General features: G+C 39.1%; 1 protein-coding gene across 4 annotated transcripts in view; it reads left to right on the forward strand.

The window, feature by feature from the left end:
• LOC127669152 (ubiquitin-conjugating enzyme E2 G1-like) overlaps positions 1–22,735 on the forward strand; it is a 97,597-nt gene that overhangs the window by 18,466 nt on the left and 56,396 nt on the right. For all 4 annotated transcript variants that reach the window (XR_007974324.1, XR_007974322.1, XR_007974323.1 and 1 more), the window contains exon 3: positions 2,299–2,387. Coding sequence is in view for 1 of the 4 variants with exons in the window: in XM_052163015.1 (XP_052018975.1) it covers positions 2,351–2,387 (37 nt within the window). In the remaining 3 variants the exon portion in view is untranslated. The remainder of the gene's footprint in view (positions 1–2,298; positions 2,388–22,735) is intronic.

The following is a 22,735-nucleotide window of genomic DNA, read 5'->3' on the forward strand; positions in this document are numbered from 1 at the left end:
AATGAAGTTAATTTTTATACACCAAAGAAGATGTTGCTTGTTCTGTTTGTAGATCCTGGTGCCTTGGTTTCATTCAATGACAAAGAGAGGTGTGGTGTTATTTGTGCTCTCATGTCGCTAAACCTCAGGAACATGCCAGGACATTTAGATTGAATTGTTATGTGAACATCACTGAATAATCTTCACAGTCCTAGATGGTGTGGCCTATTCCTTAAGGTTATGTGATACATTATCTTGCTCCTAAGTCACAAGACTATACAGCGTATTTCTGTTCTGCATATTGTAGCCAACCAGAACAGATATTTTTATATTTAAAAACATCTGAACACAGAAAAGATACAAAAAGAACACAGTAGAGATGCTGAAAATCAAGCATACATAGGGTGCACTTCCATGAGTGGAGTTTACAAACCTAAAGCCGTGGTGAGTTGGTGAGTGAATGGTGTGTGACTTTGAGGACCTGGGGCATTATAACAAACTACTGTAGACTTTGTAAGCTCTCTGCACGTAGATCGGTTTTTTAATTAGTTGTATTCTTTATTTACATTTCAAATGTTGTCCCCATTCCTGGTTCTGCTTTCCCCCAAAACTCCCTAACCCTTCCCCCTTCCCCCTGCTCACCAACCACACACTCCCTCTTCCCTGTCCTATCATTCCCCTATACTAGAACATCTCGCCTTCTCAGGACCAAGGGCTCTTCTCCCTTTGGTGTCCAACAAGCCATCCTCAGCTACATATGCATCTGGAGCCCTGGGGCCCTCCATGTGTAGTCTTTGGTTGGTGGTTTAGCCCCTCGGAGCTCTGGGAGTACTGGGTAGTTCTTTAGTAATTAATCAAGTTACTGAATCTTTGCATTTTATAAAACTTATTTTTAAATGTTTGAATCTTATACTTAGATTAATATATGGATACATTGTACAAGATTATTTGACTTTTGTCAAGACATTTTTTATTTAAAACCTTTTTCTGATTAAAAGCTAATATAAGAGCTGAAGTCTAAACAATGTCAGAATCATATCTTGTCATCCTGGAAAGTCGTCTGTGGGTGTGACAAGATGAAGATGCCCATTTGCTTAGCACCGTCTCTCAAGCCCTTCTGAGGACTGCCTCCTCCTCAGACACAAATGTGTCTGTAGTAGTTTTTCTGGTTTCTCTCCTTCTTCTTTTTAATCATAGATTTATTTGTAAGCAGATAATTTACCATCAATATTTTGCTCCAACAATAAGGCCTTTGTTTTCTTGTCCTTCAGTTTCTTTTTTTTCTTTTTCAACTATGTGTACATTAGATCATTTTATAAAAATTGCTTCATGTCAGTCTGTGGGACCACCGTGTTCTCATGGTCCATTGTCAAATGAAGCATTGTCTGAACAAGCTAGCTGTCACACACAGCCATTTGATGTTTAGATTGGTAGTGTGTATAGCCACAGATCCTATATCCATAGGGTTTCTGATCACCAAAAACAGAATGTTTTAAACTGATGTATTTTAACTTACCATTACTGTGATTATTACGACATAGGTCTTTTATATATTATATGCATACATATGTATCTATAAATTTATTATATTTACTTGTATTTATATTGCTAATCAATGTACTTATGTAAAGGAAACAGACTTGCATGGTAGGCAGCATTGAGGGGGAATTTTAGAATGCCTTTGTCACATCTGTAGTTTAGTGGAGTATGTAAAATAAACAATGCCTAGTGTGTGATGAACACCAAAGAGCTAATCAATTTTGGATATTACTCCTGGTTAGAACTCATGTAAGCTGTCCTGTATTATAGTTAAGTGGAAAGATGTATAGAAGCCTAATGTTTTGAGTGGGTAAATTTGTTTTGTAACCTGTGAAATGTGTTCCTGGGCATAGTGCATCTAACCTCTGAACTTTCCACTCATTGTCTATGCAGTGAGGATTCCAATAATGCTTTTCTTTTGGATGATATGAGGATATAGGAATACCTTTTGTAAATTTATATGCAGTTTGCTAATTTACTAAGGTATTCTTGCCAAATGACCTAAATTAGAAGGAGGATGATTTGGATCAAGTCCCTGAGCTCACTGTCTAGAGTCAGATTACATTTGTCCATTCTACTTGGAAGAGGTGTGTGTGTGGGAGGAGGGGCATCAAAGATGTATGGTTTTAATCTTATTTTTGTTAGAGGCTATGACTACTCTAACCCCCATAGCTTCAATTAAAAAACTTGAAAATAGTTCATTTTCTAGTCTAATTACTTGGCAGAAATTTAGAATAGCAAGCAACTAGTAACAACCAAACCTTTCCTTTGCACTTACAGATCAACAGAAGAGATTCTTGGGTCGTAGAGACCAAAGAAAGAATCAGCAGGAATGCCCAGGGTGAATGATGGATTGCAGAGCCTGGCTGGTAATTACTTTCACTGAGCTAAAACATTAACTTGATACATGGGAGCAAGGCCAGATGAAAATCGGGAGGTGGACCTCTTCCTCCCCATGGAATGCCCATACTTGCCTTGTGGAGGTAGTTGTTTCTTTGGTGGGAGAGTCCAGCTCAGCTTCCTTTCCCGAGGCTCAGCATGGATTTTCATCTACCACCCCGGTAGACAAGGAGTGGTACCCTTGTTTTGGCCATTGTAATGATAGGTGTTTAAGTCATCCTGCTTTCTGAGATGGCAAGAACTCACAGTTTCTCAAGACTTTTCAGTAGGATAACCGATATTAACAGAGATTTTCTCCTCTTGGGGTTCAGCTTTTTTGTAATTTTTTTCCATAATGTGGGCTCTGGAACCCACAAGGTTGATAAGCATGACACTCTGAAGCACACGTACACCACAGAACTTCACACTTGACGCTACAGAGCACACGTCATCCCCCCCACCCCACACATCGCCATCTTCACTTCATAGATGGAACCACTCCTGAACACATATAAAGGAGAGGCTAAGACAGGTGGGAAATCTGGGGTTTTACATGCACAGGCCAGAGAGAAGACGTTTTCACAGTGCGCGCGCTATGGCTTTGGCGAGCGCGGGCTGTGGCTTTGGCGCGCGCGCGCTGTGGCTTTCTTTCGCCTTGCCAGCAGCCCCCCTCCTGGGACAACTCTGAGCTAGAGGGAGGGAGCGCGACCCTGGGCGCGGGTGTAAATCAGTCACCTGAGCGCTGAGGGGCAGAGGCGAGAGTGCACGCGCGTGGGCGGGTGGGGAGTGGCGCGGGCAGCGAGCATGGCCAGGAGTGGCCAGGTGGGGAGGGAGCAGGCCGAGTGGAGAGCTGAGGTGGCCGAGGGGCGCGGCCGCTAAGAGGAGACCAAGAGGTGGGGGCTGCACTTGAGGACCAGCTAGCCGAGACGGTAAGAAGTTTCCACCTCCTCTCCGCTTGCGTTTGCATTGGGTGGGGACAGAGCCGGGCGGGACGCCCCGGGGCCACGGAGGGCGGTGTTCTCCTCTAGTGCGGCGGCACGAGGAGGCGGGCAGCCGGCGGTGCTCCCGAAATCCACCCCCACCCCTCAACTTGGCCCCAAGTTTTTGAGGTGGCTGCGGGCGGGTGGGCGGGCAGACGGGAGCGAGGGCTTCCCTGCGCCTTAGGTGAGCGGCGGGCAGTTGGGGACTCCAGAGGGCGCGGGACGCGGGGACCTGGGATACACGGAGCTGCCGGATCCCGCGGCAACTTTCCCAACTTGCCGGCCTGTTCAGAGCCCCGAGCTGCGGCTGGGCACTGGGGAGGGAGGGTGCAGGGGGCCCAGGCGCGGCCTGCGTGGGGACCGCAGCGATGCCCGTGCGGCTGCGGAGGACGCAGATGTGGCCAGTCATATCCTGCTAGACAGACACGTGTGTGCTTTCCTGAAGTGCGGTTCTGAAGCAGCCAGCTCACTGCGTTTACATACATGCCGAATGGACGGAAGGATTTGAGACGTGAAAGGGGGGCAGAATTAAAAAAAAAATACAGTGGTGTTGGAGCTCAGGACAAAACTAGACGGAATCTCCAGTGGGATGAGGCAAAGATTAAAAAACAAACAAACAAACAAAAAAAAAAAACCAACTACTTGTAAGTGCCAAGTGGTGGAGGAAACGGGATGGCACAGCACAGGGAGACTCCAGCACAACCCCTGGAAGGACTGGCTTCTCTGCAGCTGGGAAGCACTGTCTGCTTTTGGGAGCTCATTTGTTAGAAATGGGGCTTGACCATGCTTTTTCTTGGAGTTCCCTACCACCCAGTGTCGCTGTTGTTAGCCCCACTTGGGGGCTCAGATACAGAGTGGGTCCTGTGTACATGGGATGTATAAGAAACGGGGTGATAGCAGGTTGACATTTTTCCCCCTTCCCTTCCCCCTGATGTGACATCTCTTGTTTCAGAGATCAAAGTCACAACTGGAATGTAGGAGATGGTACTGTCAAATTCAGACACACACACACACACACACACACACGTACAAAATGCACCTAGGACTGCGGTTACAGTAATGCTGACAGAAATTAAAGAGGTTTTGAAAGCAGCGTGCGATTTATGATGCATCCCATTTACCCTAGAGTCAAGCTGTTGTAAAACTGATGTACAAAAGACATCATAAAATAGTCCTGTGTACCCAGGATTATAGTGGCAGAAAGTGACCTGTTTTATTAATTTTTAAGTACTTCTTGAACACTTGTAGTTGTTGGATCCTGTGTTTAAGTGAGGGATCAAAACAAAATATGAAATGTATCTGCTTAGAGCTGGAGAATTTCTTGTAACGGCATTTTACAGAACATTATAAAAGCCAGTTGCATGCCTTTTCTTCCCCTGGCCAGTGTTACTATTTGTGAACAGAGCTGTTCCCATATACTAATCACTGAGCGGTGGCTAAGTCCATTTGTCTCCCACCGTTTTCTATTCTGCACGTTTAGATGGTTTTGTGCACAGACACACATGCTTTAGGTGGAATTTATTTCTGACACTAAGTGTTTCTGCTCTGAACTTTTCCTCTAGACTAAGCCTTGTGTAAGTTTGATAGAACTTCCTTTCGCTCTTTGGAATCATCCACACGAGAATCCTTTGTGAGCCCTTAAAGGCTCTGTATTTTATATCATATTTGCAGCCATTTCATTTAAACTTGTTCAGTTTTAATGAAGTTCTGAGTTGTAGGTACTCTTTCTGTTCCCGGAGAGCAGTGGATTTAAAATCCAGACTGCTAATTACTTTACCAAAGCATAGGAATGTCTTCACCTGAGGGAAGGGCTAGCAAACCTGAATGTGAACTTTGTGTAGAGGATCTTTCTGGAAGCATGTCTGAAATGCCTTGACCCCCTAATCCTCTGAGAATATTAAGTTGGGTTTGTATATAAAACTTTGGGTAAAAACCAACCTCATGTGACTTTTAAAAATATTGAGGAAATATTAATAGTAGTAGTGTATTGCTAATTCCTGACTTACCCTCTTCTGCCTGAGATGTGAGTTATCTGTCAGGCAGGGATATGTGATTACAAAAAGGAGCAGGCAAAAAGCAGGGCTGACTGTTGCTATATTAAAATGTAAGTATTACAGTTTGAATTTTCAAGTGAGAGTTTCTGAGTTCAGTGCTTTACATAGCATTTTGTCCTAATCTTGCTTGCTGTCAGGGATGTTTCTTGGTTGTGCAATTGCTGCAGTCAAGAATGCCAATTTGCATTCCATGAGTGTCATTTGATTACTTTTATCTGCGGAGCTCCAAGACCGGCCCAGTCCTCTCATTTCATCTTGCCATGTCATGAGTCAGTGCTGTGTTGTCATTTCAAAAATCTGCCTGATTTAGACAAGAAAGAAAAGTACTTTCATGTTGCAGCCGCAGTCCCCTGCTAACTTGTCAGCAGCAGGATATGATTCACTTGGGCCCAGAAGAATGGAACAGAGAGGCAGGTTAGATGGTTCAATAAAGCCCACGGACAGGTAGTGTGTGATGTCCCCAGAGAGCTGCAGTTAATGAAGAACAGGTCTGCTTAGTTCTCCATGCACTGACCTGGTGCTGTCCCCACAGTTTTCTCATTTGATCTTTCCCAGCAAATTGATCTTTTCTTGTATTTTATTTGCCTTCCAAGTTAGTCCTTGAGGGACTGAAATTAGCAGAGCAACTTAAATTGGACAATACAGCTTTTCAGAAAAGGAGAAATTGGACATTGGCAAAAAAAGGGGGGGGTGGGGATGGGAGAGGAGAGGGAGCTATTCTTTTTTGTTGTTCCTGGGAATATTTCCTAGATTAAGGGAGTCCAAAGTAGGTGATGAAGCTAGCGGTTTCCCTTACTTTAAATTTAGAGTTAAGCCTCAGGGCTATTTTAAATATTTTGTAAATGTTTGAAAGGTGGCTTCAGCAAGGATAAAGAGTTTGATTTAGCAATGCTCGCACTCACTTGCTTGGCCTGACCTGCCAGGGTAATATGGCTATTGGAAGACGGACAAAACATCAATGGCATATTGCAACTATGTTATTTATAGTCTTCTAAATAAGTACAATTCCCAAATATTCAATACTGAATTGCTGAAAAGATTAAACAATAAAAAGTCATTAACAGGATTGTGTATAATTATTATCGTGCATGAAGATTTTTTCTATGAATTACCATCAGTATCTTTGTTTTACATAAATTCCACAGACACCCTGTTCATAGATCAGGTTATTCTCTCCTCTGAGGTTTTCCTTTTTAAATTTAAAGGTAGGCTTTTAAAATTGAGAGCGGGTTACAAGTTGGGTTTCTTTGAAATGCTTACATGTTGGTTTTTGAGATTAAAATTCATTTTATACAAGGTGAGCATAGTTGATACAGGTTTCAGTTTCACTATAGAGCCCTTGTACATAAAGCTTAGGTTGGGAGCAATTAATAGTCTTAACGTGATGAATGTATAAAGGAGCGGTGCTTTCTGAATTCCTCTGCAGATGGTCTCATTTACCATCTGCATCCTGTCAAGAAACAGAGTTGAAAACGGCTGTTCTCCTGCAACATCTCTTGCTGGTCAGGAGTTACATAGTATAGCTGGTTAGTAAGCTCTCTAAAGAGCTAGAGGGAGCCTCATGATTTTATTAGATATACTTATGGTTTTTAAAAAAAGAACTCTGGCAGTCAGAATGTTGCACAATAACTGGCTTAGAGTTTAGGCTTGGAGGTGACACATGACACACACGAACACACACACACACACACACACACACACACACACACACACTGTGTGTGTACACAGTGGTGAAAGCAACAGAATTTCCATTGAAAACAGTTAAGGAATCAGCTAAGCTTTCTAGGACTACCTTGTAGGTGATTTGAATGCTGTAAGGTGCAACCAAACATTCTGAGTGTTTGAGACTGTGTAGCCAGTGTGCCAGCTGAAGGAGCTCTTCTCAGGTTGTCAGGCCCACCTTCCAGGTGCCATTAAAAGCAGCTTCCCATCCAGCCACTGAGGAGCACGCTACCCTACTCCAGGTCACGAGACAGCTACTTCTCCCTGTGGATGATGTTTCCAAGTAGTTCTGCATACAACTCCAGATTATGGAGAAAACTTTCCTTCAAAAGAAGGAAGCTTTGTGTTGTCACCATAGAAGGCAAATCATTTTAAAACTTGGTATATTTTTAATCAGTAAATAAGCTACATTTAGACATCAGAGTTGAATGTTTTCTTACTTCCTGTTTGGCATTTGTTAATCAGTCCAACCAGTAACATTTGTGATATGTTTGTATTAAATAATCAGTGATGGTGATTGATCTTCATTATTTACATATTACTTTTTAGGGATGTTACTTTGACATTTATTTACCATTTAAGTAAATCTTATATCCAGGGATATAAACTGCCCAGATTTGTCTTCTTAGCACAGTAGCTCTCATTGTGTTGCTAGCCAATAAAAGTCTTTATTTGTTGCTTATTAGAACCCTCAGTCCACTCAAAAGTTCAGCTATAATTTAATTTGGGTGTTCAAAGAGCCTCCCTTGTTTTAAAACACATTCTCAGTATTCCTTTACCATTTGTTGTGAGCCTATATTCTAACTCATGAATATGCATAAGAGCAGTAATACAGACATGTCATTTTAAAAGTTGTTGCCAAAACAGAAGTGTACCATTTTCTTTAGAAATTATGTATATGACAATGTAAATTTTGTCCTTTTTACTGCAGTTTCTTAGACATTCTGGAGCATTTTCACTTTTCCAGCAGTAATTTAAATTGTTTTGGTCTACTGATTTAGGATTTGTTCCTACAGAAATACAACCTTGAAGGTGTGGGGAGACAGGCCAAAGCTAAGCTTTGCAACCAAGAGTTCTGGTTAAAGCGCTTTCACAGTTGTAGCCCCTTGAAATTATAAGGTCTTTGTTTTGAAATTTACAAATTGCCAGCCTGGTAAGTTCTTTATAGCAACTGCTGGCAGTTTTACAGAGTCCAAGATACTTGCGGGTTTCAGTTGAAGTGTAACCGATTACACAAGCTAAGGACCAGAACTCCAGTATCAGGGATCCCTCCACATGGAAGGCAGGATGTGGAACTGCTAAATGAGTCACTGCATGTGTGTGTAACCAGTGAGAATCACGTCAAGTCTGTCTTCTACATACAGGATTTAAGACTTATCAAAATGTACAGTATTGTCCTGTACCTGGGGTTCATGAGTTCACTGTCCCTGCTCTTTGTGTGTTTAGTACAGAGATGTAACAGCCCACACAAAAACATTTTTCTCTTATTATGACCTTAACATTTGCCAAAAGTGCCCCATACTGAAATTCCTTTTTAGTATCTTTTTTCCCCTTAGTCCAAAGCCAGACGTGTACCCAGACACACAGCCTCTGTGTATAGCAAGCTGTTTTACATATTGTGACTCGGCAATGTGCTGTCCTTTCTCTGCTTGAGCCAAGGATCTCTGCTCAGTGTCTGTGGATTACCAAGCTCCTTCTTTATTGTATGTCTTGTCAGCTATCCCTATTCATTTAACCTTTCATTAGCGTCTGTGCAGCTTCCCTGTCTGCAAAGGCAAGGAGAACCCGAAAGGCCCCACTGTCACAGTTATTAGATTTCTCCGTTACATCCCAGCAACCACAAAGAAGCAAGAGTGGAGACTATTGTCGTGCATGCTGCTGTCCTGGGGTGCAGCTCTTCTGTGCATGTCAAGGACATGTGCCACATGTTGATATGCATCCCAGGAATAAATGCGCAACATGGGGGATAGGCTGTCAGAGGCAGTAATGAGCTTTGTAGGAGTTATTGCGAAGACCAACAGTTAGTGAAGGAATGTTGCTTAACCAGCCAAGGAGATAGACGGAGTTGAGAGTTGCCAAGATCTGCCTTGTGGAGCTTGTCAGTCCCATTGTTTTCATCTAAACTTCATTTGAGGGGAAAATTGAATACCTTCGACAGGAATGAAAGTCTTGTTTTCTCCTTTAACCTCGGAGGGGAAAATGTTATTTCTGATGACTATTATGGTGCATTACAACTATTTTTGTATGGAATAAAGATATGTGAATGATTATGTTACTTACCTCTCATAATTTTTACAATTTCACTGCAAAATCGTGAAAAATGTTTTAACAGGGATTTGTATGTTTTATAAATCTGGTTTTAAAATGGAGCATGTGAATCTCCTTGTGCTCCTGCTTTGCTGTGGCTGCCATAGCACAGTGTGGCTATCACCTGGTTTTTATACATGTGTTTTCATGCTTGCTGTAATATGGAGGAGAAGAGGAATGATTACAGGTCACTTTCACATAATAATAAAGACAAATACTTGGATATGTAGAGTGGAAAAGATTTCATTTTAAACATCATAATGAACTCTCAGAGCTGGAAGAGAGCTCAGTTGGTAGAGCGCCTCCCACAGGAGCATGAAGACTTGACCTTGCTCCCCAACATGTATAATGGGCCAGCCAGCATGGCACCTTTCACTGCTGTTCTCAGGGCTGGGAAGGCAGTGACAGGCAGGTCCCTGGGGTTCACTAGCCACCCAGCTCAGCCTCATTGTTGAGGAGAAGGCAGGGAATCACCATGAATGCCATTGGTTCTGGTGTCTAATCTTGACCCACTCAGTGTTTGGGGATGTCTGCCTTGGAAAGCAGAGTTTAAAGTGAGCATACACTATAATGGCTTCAGTTACGGCGTTTCTGTGCATACACTTCCTTCTCTTTGTGGCACTGCCTGCTCATTCCTATTAGCCAAACAACCAGTTTGGTAATCTCTATGGCTGCCTCCCCACAACTGCTTGGTGATATAAGTCCTAGTGGTTTAGTTTTAACTGCTTTATTGTGAGATACCTCACATACCACCATGTAATCACCCTTTAAAATGTACATTAATAATACCCCATTATATGGATACACGGTTTCTTTTAGCATCATCAATTTATGGATTTTTTACTATTATGCATAATGCTGCTGAGAACTTTATTTGGGAGAATGTCAGATGTTTTTATTTCTCTTGGATGTATACCTTTAAGAAGAATTGTTGGATCATGTGGCCTTCTTTTTGTCCATTTGAGTTGTCTTCAGAAAAACAAACCAAAACCAAAAACCAAAAAAACCTCTTGTGGTCTTAAAAAATACATATGTGGTAAAAGTTAGGACTATGTGTCCCGTGTTGCATGTTGGCTCTCTTTTACCATGTGGGTTTCAGGGGTTGAACTCAGGATTTTAAGCCTGGTGGCAAACACCTTTACCTGCTGAGGTATTCACTTCCCCTAGATTGTCTTTTTATAGTTGAGGTATAAAAGCTGTTGATACGGTGTGGTTACAATCCTCTATCTGATTCAAGATTTGCAAATACTTTCTCCCATTCAGTGAGCTGTCTTCTTATATTTTTGATGCCCTTTGAAACAATTTAAAATTTTTTGAAAGAAGTTTAAGAATGTTTTTTTCCAGACAAGATGTTATTACATGTTAAATGTTAACTCAATACTAGTGACAGTGAGCAACAGTGGCCCTCAGAAACATTCCTAACACTGTCTATCATTTTAATTTTGATGAAGTCCAACTTACATAATATTTTCCTTGTTCTCAGTTTTGGAATGTTGTCAAAAATAAAGCAAAACCAACCAACCAGACAAACAAAAACCAAACCCCAAAACGTGGTCTCACTTTACCCCTGCGTTTCTTTCCCTCCTTCTTTCAGTCCTTCTGGATAACACTATTACGTAGGGTTGCTGGATCATACCATGTGGTAGTCTGCCTTTTGTAGTTTGAGAAATTGCCTTTTTGGGGGTGGGGTTAATAACATTTGTACCATTTTATGCTCTTGCCAAGAGTGTCTATGTGTTGTATTTTGTGTGTCCATGTTGTCGCCAATGCCTGCTGTTATTTTATGATAAATATGGTGATAACAACTGTGAGGTGACATATCTCTTCTGTGGTTTTGTTGTCTCTACTGGCCTTGAAATCTAGGGATGGAATGATGCTCCTTTTTAGCCTCCCACCTACCAGTACTGATATTAGATCTAGGACCTCAGCCATTGAGATAATCACTCTACCACGGAGCTGTGTGTCCAGCTCCTATGTGTTTTATTTCAAGACAAAGTCTTACGAAGTTGCGTAGGCTGGCTTTAGACCCATGGATTTCCCATCCTTCTGCCTCAGTCTTTCTAGTAGCTGTTATGGACTTGAGCCAGCTGTAGCTTCCATTTATCCTCTGGCCTCAGCTCTCTTGGGTTGAGTGTGATAGGTAGACATAGGACCCTTTTTGATATTTTGTCCGTTTTAAGATTGGATTACATAGGTTTTGCTAGTTTTTGAGTTTTAGGAGTTCTTTATATATTTTGGATATTACTGTCATATCAGAAATTTAAATGTTTTCCTCTCATTCTGTGAGTTATCTTTCCTTCTGCTCGTTGCTTCTTTTGCCTTGGCCATGGAGGAGCTTTTAAGTTTTCTGTAGCTGCATGTGTCTGGCCTTGCTTTCTTTGCCTTCAGTGGTTTACATTTAAAGCTTAGACTTATCTGATCCCTAAAAGAGTAAAGGCTATGTTAAGAAAGAACATTCTATTGTTTAGGGGAGGGGAAAAAATCAGCTAACAACTCTTGGTGGAACTCCAGGGGACAAGAAATTTGTCATTCAGTAGCCAGAAGATGATAGGTGCAGGTTCCCTGTGAAACAGCTTGGGTTTACTTTGATGTTCCTTAATTATCATTGAGTTTAAAAGCAATCTAGGTGTTCTGTATGATAACAGACATACTTCATGCCCTGGAGGGTGGAATTAAGTACCTAGAAATAATTGTTTTTGGTTTTATAAATACCTCAAAAGGAAAGGAAGAAAAAACATTATTGAGAAAATTTGTCTTCTAGACATTCCATCATGAACAAAACATCACCAACAGAGATAAAACTGAAAATTGTTTTATGATATCCAAACTGAAAATAACCAGCTTAGTTAAGTTTTAAGTAAATACTGTGTTCAAATCTGGCATGATGTGTTTGCAAACAGCTCGCTCTCCAGTCTACCAGGTGTATTTTTCAAAGCCTCCCTTCACCAAGTTAGAGAAGCCTTCAAACAGGAAAAAGTTAACTTAATTTAGAGGCAGCGATGTTAGATCACACTTGAATTTAAAGGAATATGTTAAAGAAAAAGGTCTAATTTTCTTTTCATTCATGCTAATAAAACCTATATTCATTTTTATTTAAATCATGGCTTTTCTAGTATTCTGATGAACCATTTTATATAATTGCTTTGTCTGCTTTTGGCTTTGTGCCAGTTATTTTAGACAGAGTTTCATTATTATTTGGCATCAGCTATTAATTAGGTGGCCAAGTGGTCACATTTATATTTGGAGAGAATGTGGGGTTTTCCCCTCACAAGTGTTTACACATGAAAATAGTAATTAGCCAATTTAAAGTGATACCTCATGACATAATCTGAGGATTGTAACTTTGTTCCCTGTGGATATTCTGTAAAGAATTTAAAATCATTTATAAAATTGGTATGATAAAAAATTTTATATCTATCAGATACATGACCTTTGCTTATATACATACATACATACATACATATATATATATATTTTTTTTCTTTTTCTCTTTTCCTGAGGATTGGACTGAGGCCTCTCATGTGAGAGATAAGTACTCTATACTGACCCACATTAAATTTTATAACTTGTTTATATTGTACAAGCAATGTTACATTTCTGTTCTTAGTATGTCTTGTCATGTCTATATTGGATTAAGAAGGTCACCTGTAATTATGGATTGATACCGTATTCGAGGACATAAAGAGTGTCACTAACTAGAATGTAAGTCATGCAAAGAAAGCCCTCAGTTCCCTGCCCCAAGGCTTCTGATCTCTTTTATTCTGTAATTAGAAGATTAGTGAAGTGCACTCTATCAACACCTGCCATGTTTGTATCCAGAAATAGTAGGAAAGTTAAAGATTTCCTCTCTTTCAAAATGGTTGGAATAAAACATCAGATTTCTTTGGAAACAGTCTCACTCCAGAGCCTATTAGCTCTTATAAAAATTAACAGTGGACTTTGTTTTTAATCTCATAAGTTCTGCCAGGTCTCAAGCCCAATTTAAATGTCATCAGTTTACTTACAATAGTGTCTAGTGCATGAGTTAAATTCATTACTCAGTGCACTTCTTAAACAGCCTTCCTGTTTATTTAGGTTTATAGGGGTTTCTCTGGCTGCTAAATTGATCATAGAAACAGTAAGGTAGGCTAGGTGGAAGTGGAAGTCTTCCCAGCACTCGGGAAAGCAGAGATAGGCAGATCTCTGGGTTTGAGGTCAGCTTGGTCTGTAGAACAAGTTCTAGAACAGCCAGAGATACACACAGACACCCTGTCTCATAAAATAAACAAAACAAAATAACAGCAAGGTATTTTGGCTAGCATTTTAGTATACACATATATACACATATACGCATATAAGCAAATGTTTTATAACTGAAACGATACATTTACTAACAATACTATTTTTTGCTTCTGTTAGGAGAAAGTAATTCTGGTCAAATTACGGTAGATTTGTTTGATTCCACATCTTGTCGGTGACTAACACTGTCAAATAAGTTATTGCCCTGACTTAATAAGTAAAATTTTGGTTGTATATTCAGACAAAATGAATAAAATATAATTTACCAATAATAAAAGCTAAAAATTAAATACCTAAAATTCTACTAATAAACTGCTACTAAAGAGTTGTTGCTGCTCCCTAGGGACAACTGCTTTCATAAAATATTTTTGGTTCAGATTTCCTGGGGATTTAACTCCATGCTTCTAAATGATATGTTTATAGTGTCTGTGTTTTTGGTTTATCAACTTTAGACATTCTCTCTTGACTTCTTGCTATGACAGATGTTTTCAGTCCCACTTCTCACTACTGACCTTCCTCGTTCATCGGTCACTGACTTGGCGCCTCTCTGGGGTTCTGCCCAGAAGATTTAGCCTTCCTCCTTCGCCTCAGCCCCTCTGTGAGGATTTTGCTCCCTACACTTTGCTGACCAGTTCATGTTCTTCTATCTGTCTCCATCCTTCAGAACCATGGGCAAACTATGTAGTTTTTGAAAAAAATTTAAGAATTTTTATTGGCTTAGGTTCATATTGGCACTTTGGAACTCTTGAATAATAGACTAGAATATTAGGTCAAAAGGGTTTTTTTTTTTTATATGTATACACTTGAAGAATTTAGTTTTTGTTTTGCTATTAAAATGTTTTGAAGATTTGTTATTTTACATACATGAATTCTTTGCCTGAATGTATGTCTGTACACCTGTGTGCCTGGAGTTCAAGTAAGTCAGAAGAGGCTGTCAGATGACCTGGAGTTGAAGTTACAGATGCTTGTTAGCCACTATGCCAATGCTGGGAACTGAACCCAGGTTCTCTGCAAGAGCAACAAGTGATCTTGACAACTGAGCCATCTTTGCAACCCACTTTCTGTTTTTTAAAGAGATAGATGATATATTTGCCATATTTCATTCTTCAAACAACTAAATTTTCTCATGTCAGCATCTACTCTTTCAAAGTATACTAAATAGGTATGTAATTTTTTTTCATATCCTGGTTCTATAATATTTCTTTCATTTTGAGTTTTTAAAGTTGTAATTAAAATTACTTGAATTATTATTGAATTTTTCCAGCGAAAATATTTTTATGTTCCAGTTATTTCTCTTCTAGGAATAGCCATTTCTAAGTCAAGAAGATAGGCTTTAAAAGTTTTGATTGCTTTAGAAAGGTTTTACAGGTCGGCTTCCTTTGCTTCTGTTTTTTTCACCTCACCTCTTATAGTCAGGGAACAGGACAATGAATTTAGAACAGGATCTGAGACATTGTTGTATATTTTTTGTTAGTTAATATTTGTTAGGTCACTGCACACTTAGCATTATCATGCTTACTGAATCATTCAATTCAGGGAAGGCTTTTAAACAATACACACAAGGTATTAAAGTACTTTTAATAGATACCCAAATATGTTGAAAGAGTATCCTATAATTTACTTGTTTACTTAAAAATATGTATTTACTTTTATTTAAAAATTAATTTATAAAATGTGTTTCTAAGTTTGCTCAGCATTGTAATACTCTAGCTTTGTTTCTTAGCAGGACAGCCAGAGTAACCACCATTATTCTAATGGAGGCTTTGATTTCCTCACTCTGTAAAGAATGGCTTGCAGGTTAGGGGAATTTAATGTTTGTATCCATGTGAAGTTATTTCTGTTTTCAATGTCTTTATCAATGAGATTAAAATGAACCTTTCTGGGACTGGTGAGATGGCTCAGTGGTTAAGAACACTGACTGCTGTTCCAGAGGCCCTGAGTTCAAATACCAGCACCCACATGGTGGTTCACAACCATCTGTAATGGGATTCAATGCCCTCTTCTGGAGTGTCTTCTGAAGACAGCTACAGTGTACTTACATATAATAAATAAATAAATCTTAAAAAAAAGAACATTTTACATAGGGAGAAGTGCCATAGAAGCTACAGGAGGAACTCACATAGATATATTCACATAAATATAAAGAAAGTCTTTGCTTAGGCTGGCCCAAAACTTAATTTGTAGCTCTCAGCTACAAATTGCCATATTTCATTCTTCAAACAACTAAATTTTCTCATGTCAGCATCTACTCTTTCAAAGTATACTAAATAGGTATGTAATTTTTTTTCATATCCTGGTACTATAATATTTCTTTCATTTTGAGTTTTTAAAGTTGTAATTAAAATTACTTGAATTATTATTGAATTTTTCCAGCGAAAATATTTTTATGTTCCAGTTATCTCAGCTTTGGCTTGGAGATCTTTCTGTCTTAGCCTCCTGAGTGCTGAGGTTACAGGCATGAACCACCACCCTAGCTTTTAAAAAAATTTTTTTATGGGGGGGCTCAAAAGTGACCACAAAGCAAACAAACCTACAAGAATATTTAAATTAAAAGTCAGTGATAAAGCAGAAATGACTCAGAAGACACTATATCAGTAAAGCCACCCAGACGGGTGACAGCTCATGAAAATTGTAAACCTGGGCTTCATTTTATAACCTGATAGCAGTTCAGCAATTTGGGGGTGTCCTTTCTAGTCGTCGTCCCCCTCCCCCTGGGGGCATTCATTTTAGCTGGTGTCTGCCTCTTCTAGGTAACTCAGAATGTGTGAGAGTAACTCTCAGCAGTCTTTACATTATGCATATGCTTGGGAAAAGAGGAGCCTAGTGAATCTAATGAGTTTCAAGGACTTCTTGAAGGTGTTTTGAGTAGTTTACTCCCACAATTTAAGGAGTGTCCTTGCTGCATACAATGTTTAACTTCTCTATAAATGTCCTGTCTTAAATCATATGGTTTCACTTTCTTTTGTCTCATTCCATGTCTTGAAGAGTTGCCCTCCAATTTGGAAGGGTTTAATGATGGAAGAAACTGTGAGGCAACGTGAGAATGTCAGGAGTCCAGATCAGTAGAGGATGAATAGGATTGAGATACAGTAAAATCTTAGAGGACGGGTTTGGTTTGTCAAAGAAATTTGGTTACACCCCATAAGAGAATAGAGGCACAGAAAGTCCTTTACTTTTTAAAAAAGTTGTGCAAGTTTTTTCCTTTCTTACTCTAACTTGGTTTATGGTGGCCTATTCAAATTCTTAGACTATGTTTATATCCACATGTGTTTCCACTAGAAGACTTTGTAAATTTTTTGTTGGGATTGTAAATTCATTTAAATTTTTTTGTTATATTTATCCATGTATTAGTTTTCTTTTGCTGTGATAAAATACCTTGGCCAAATGCAACTTAGAGAAGAATTTATTTTGACTGTGGTTCCAGAAGAATATAATGTCAAGGGTGTGGGGCTGTGGAACATAGCAGCACATGGCCAAAATAGGAATTATCTCTTAGTGATAGACTTCTTTTAGCAATGTCAAATCTCATAAAGTTTTCATAACATCTTCAAAATGGCAACAACAGCTGGTGACCAAGTATTCAAATACATGAGCCTGTTGGGGACATTTTAGTTTAAACCACCCCAATGTGTTTATTGTGTGTTTAATGTGCTCATGTGGAGGTTAGAGGACAACTTGTGGAAATTGGTACTCTTCCTTCTACCATGTAATGGTTTCAGGGCTTGAATTCAGATCATCAGACTTGGTGGCAGTCTACTGAGCCATCTCACTACTTCAAATTCACCTTTTTTTAAAAAGATAGACTTATTAATTAATTAGCTAATTAATTAATATAGGAGCACATTGTAGCTGTCTTCAGACACACCAGAAGGGGGTATCAGATCCAATTACACATGGTTGTAAGCCACCCTGTGGTTGCTGGGAATTGAACTCAGGACCTCTGGAAGAGCACTCAGTGCTCTTAACTGCTGAACCATCTCTCCAGATTCCCCAAATTTATTTTTTAAATATTTTCATGTTTAATAATTGTTTTCTATAGTTAGCTGGGAAGTCTATTACAGTTGTGCTAACTGTATAAACTGCTTTATCACTGACTTTTAAATATTCTTGTAGATTTGTTTGCTTTGTGGTACCAGGGGTTGAACCTATGTCCTTAAACATGCTAGGCAAGTTTGCAAGAGCTAGAGGGGCATTCTGTCTTTCCCCTTTCTTTGTTTGTTTGTTTGTTTCTTTCTTTCTTCTTTGTTTCTTTCTTTCTTTCTTTCTTTCTTTCTTTCTTTCTTTTTTTTTCTTTCTTTCTTTCTTTCTCTCTCTCTCTTTCTTTTCTTTTCTTTTCTTTTCTTTTCCTTCCTTCCTTCCTTCCTTCCTTCCTTCCTTCCTTCCTTCCTTCCTTCCTTCCTTCCTTCCTTCCTTCCTTCCTTCCTTCCTTCCTTCCTTCCTCCTCTTTTCTAATGCCAAAACTGGTTTTGAATTCACTCTGTAGCCCAGATTGGATTTGAACCCTAGGTATTCTCCATCAGGCTTGCTAGTTGCTGGAATTATAGGTCTTTCTGTGCTACAGTGTTTACCTGTAGGTTTCTAAAAGTTAATTATATATTAAGAATTATTTGTTAACAATGAGGGTTTGCCTGCATGTATGTGTGTATATATGTATACATACATACCATGTGTAGGCCTAGTGTCTTAAGAAAGCCAGAAAAGAGCATTGGGTTCCCTTGAATTGGAGTTACAAGTGATTGTGAGCTTCCATGTGTGTGCTGTATACTATGCAAGAGCAGCAAGGACCAATGTGCCATCTGTCCAGTCCCCCTTATGGATTATTTTAAAAATATCTTAAGGCTGGGGATGATGGTATATCCTTTTAATCCCAACATTTCAGAGGCAGAGGCTGGTGGATCTCTTGAGTTCAAGGCCAGCCAGAGACCCTGTCTCAAAAAATATTTTTTTTTTATTTTAAAAAAAGTGTATATGTGTATGTACACATAACATGCCAGTGCATATGTGTGCATGTGAAGGCCAGAGAACAACCTTATATGTTGTCTTCAGGACACTTTCTATTTCCTTTGAGATAGGTGATCAGAGAGCCACAGGGATTCTCTAGTTTTGGCCTCTTCAAGACTAGGATTACAACTAACTATGTGCCGTTTGTAACCCTGGTAATTCTTTGTGGGTTCTGGGATCAAACTTAGGTTCTGGTGATTATAAGTCAAGTGTGGAACCATCCTCTTAGCCTCCAGGTATAGTTTTTAATCTTCTCAAATAATTCATGGCTTGCTTTGCAACTTATCTTTTGTCTTTTAGAACTATGAAGATACTGAACCATCTTCATGCAGTGCTCAGCAGTGTCCATATTGATTGTGTCTATAAATTTGTGGGGCAAATTACCACTTGTTTTCAGAAAACGTGTAAATCATCTTCACCTTCACTTTTCTGTTGCATAGAAACAATCTCCTTTCCCCTACCCCCAAGACAGTGTTCGTTTCTCTGTGTAGCCCTGGTTGTCCTGGTACTCCCTCTGTAGACCAGGCTGGCCTGGAACTCAAGATATAGGCCTGTTTTTGACTCCCAAGTACTGCAAATAGAGGTTTGCATCACTACCTCCCAGCTGAGGGTTTTTTTTTTTTTTTTGGCTTAAATTTATGTGTATGTGTGTTTTGCCTTTATGTATGTTAGCATGAGCCCACTGAGCTAACATAAAAGCAATCTTTTCTTAAAAAAAAGATTTATTTATTATATCTAAGTACACTATAGCTGTCTTCATACACACTAGAAGAGAGGGCATCAGATTTCATTACAGATGGTTGGGAACCACCTTGTGGTTGCTGGAATTTGAACTCAGGACCTTTGGAAGAGCAGTCAATGCTCTTAACTGCTGAGCCATCTCTCCAGTCCCATGAAAACAATCTTAATGTGTGCTTTTTTTTATGGCTTTGTTCATTGTTAAGTTGTTTTGGTTTTCGCACTTGCACTATGACCACTTCTATTGTTCTCTTTCCTCTCCCCTACTGCTTGTTTCCTTCCACTTCTCAAATAGTATTCCTTCTATATTCATGATATACAAACACATGCAAATATACTTATGTGCACATATACATGCATAATATAGTCTTGAGAGATTTATAAGACAAAACATTAAATATTTATCTTAGTTTAGCTTATTTCACTCAACATATGATGGGTTCTATTTCCATTTATTATCTTGCAAGTTACATATTTCACTCCTTTTTTAAAATGTTAAATTATTACTTTTTTGAAACTGTTATATTTTATGGGTAAGTATTTGCACAGTTGTACTACAGAGTGCCTGTAGAAGTCAGAGAACAAGTTTGTCAAGTTGTTTTTCTTCTTTCACTTTCATGTTGATTCTGCTTATTAAATTTGCTGTTGGTCTTGTATGACAAGTACTTTGCCCTTTAAGCCATTGTATCCTTTATAGCTGAATAAAATTCCATTTTGTAGACATAATTACATTTTATTTGTCTTCATCTATTGATGGACATTTAAGCTGACTTGTATCTTTAATAGTGAATAGAATTGCAGTAAGTATTGTGCGCGCAGGTACCTTTTGTGGTAATGCTGTTTTTGGATTCTTTTGGGTATATACATAGGATTGATGTAGCTGGATAGGACAGTCCTAGTTTTTGAGGTTATAAAGAACCTCCATACTTCGTCCATAATGGCCACATATATTTTCATCCCCTTATTCCCTTTTGCTCTTTTATTTTGTTTCATGTGCTTTCCTAGGCCTCCTGCCTATACTCATTGTTTTTATATAATGTCTTATTTTCTTCAAAGCTTCTTAATGGTGAAAAGGCCCAGAATACCTTTCAGTAAAGATTATATTGATTGCATGTATACCATTTCTGAATGGTCAGAACTCTCCCTTTTATTACTAGAAAGTGAATAAGGGATAAAGTCAGTCATGATTCGGATCACAGAAGTATATTATTTCCATCACCTTAGATGGAAAAGATTTGAAAATGAATTTAAAGCATGATAGAGGGATATACCAGAAAGTGAATCAATATGCATCTGTATATTCATTACTTTCTTTGTGGCTATGATCAATACAGAATCATCTTAAGGAAAAGTTCGTTTTGTTTGGATCATGGTTCTATTTCTCCTCCCCCCCCACCAAGATTCTACCGCTTACCACCCACCCAATTGCTTATGGTTTTAAAAAGTATAGTTTTTCATGGTCAGGAATAGTGTTGCAGCAGGAAGATAGATCACTTTCCTGGAGCTCTTTGTAGCCTAATGGATCAGGATTCAGAGCATTTGTGCTAGAACCAGAAATTACTATCACCTTTAAAGCCTTGTCTCACCAGTCCACTTCGGCTAGTTAGGCCACAATCCTCAAATTTTCACAACTTCCTAAAACAGCAGCACCAGCTGGTGGCCAAATGCTCCACGCGTGAACATACATGATGTTTCATATATTTTTAAACCATAATAGAGTGTATCATAGCTGGTTCAAATACTGTCTTACTTGATATGCCTTGTATTGAACCTGGTATGGCCTGATGCTTAGCTTAGATTATTTTCTCCCATACACCTAGGTCTAAGAAGTAGTGGAAGATTTGCAGGGGTAGGGGCTGTTGAAATCTCTAGCTTTGGCTGTCCAGGAACTTGCTCTGTAGAACAGGCTAGCTTTGAACTCAGAGATCTGCCTGCCTCTGCTTTAAAGGCTTGTACCACCACACCCGGCTTGATTTTTTTAAAAATAGGTTTATTGTGTGTGTATGATTATATTGCCTGGATATTTGTAAGTGTACCACCCTTGGCCAGAAAAGGTTATTGGACCTCTTAGATCTTTAGTTATAGGTGGTTGTGAGCTGCCACATAGATGCTAAGACTGAACCTGGGTCCTTTGCAAGAATAGTAAGTGTTCTTAGGTGTTGAACCAGCTCTCTAGCTCTCAATTCTCTCTCTCTCTCTCTCTCTCTCTCTCTCTCTCTCTCTCTCTCTCTCTCTCTCTCTCTCTCTCTCTCTCTCTCTTTCTCCTCCCTCCTTCCGTCCCTCCCTCTCCTTCTCCCTCCTCTCTCCATCTCCCTCCTTCCCACACTCTCTCCCTCCCTCCCTCCCTCCTCTCAAAAGAATGATTTTACATCATATGTATGAGTGTTTTGCCTACTGAGTCATTGCTCTAGCTCTCTCAACAGTGTTTTAGAATACATATATTTGAGTGTTTGTTTTGTATACTGTTTGTATTTTTATAAATATTCTATAGTTACATGAAAATAGATTACTACTTAATCATATAAGTATTTTTACTTTATTATTCAAGGTGATATATTTCTGTATAGGTGACTGTTATTCTGACCTATGTGACTTAAGTTTTCATGTCATGCTTGTCTCAACCAAAAAATATCCAGCCAAATTATTTTGGTACTCATCAATTCAATTTTTAGATAAAAACAGTACTCTTGTACTTGACCAAATCATCAGTCCATGCAGTTACAGAGATTGAACCAATCTATGTATATATATAAAAGTACACATACATATGTATTAATTTGCCTTTTAATTTTTTTGTATGTATGGTTTACCTGCATATATTTTTGTATATTTTGTGCATGCCTGGTGCACATAGAGTCTAGAAGAGGGTATCTGATCTCTGAAAATTGTAGTTACAGATGGCTATGAGCCACGATTTGGTTGCTGGAACCAAACCTAGGTACCTTCACAAGTAATAAATATTCTTAACTGCTGAGCAATCGTGTATATTTTTAGGCTTGTGGTAATATTTTTAGTTTTGGGTGTTTGTGTGGACTCAGTAATTATTATTTGTGCTTCGGATTACAAAATTCATTTTTAGCAGTACAAGAAGCAGGCCAGAGAGATGGGTCACTGGGTAAGGGTTCCTGTCCCGAAGCCTGACCACGAAAATTCAATTCATATGGTAGAAAGGGAGAACTAAGTCCTGCAAGCTGTCCTTTAACTTCCACATGTACAGTATGGTGCAGTGTACATGTTCACACTATAAATGATGTAAAA

This window comes from Apodemus sylvaticus, chromosome 19, assembly GCF_947179515.1.
Source record: "Apodemus sylvaticus chromosome 19, mApoSyl1.1, whole genome shotgun sequence".
NCBI lineage: Eukaryota > Metazoa > Chordata > Mammalia > Rodentia > Muridae > Apodemus > Apodemus sylvaticus.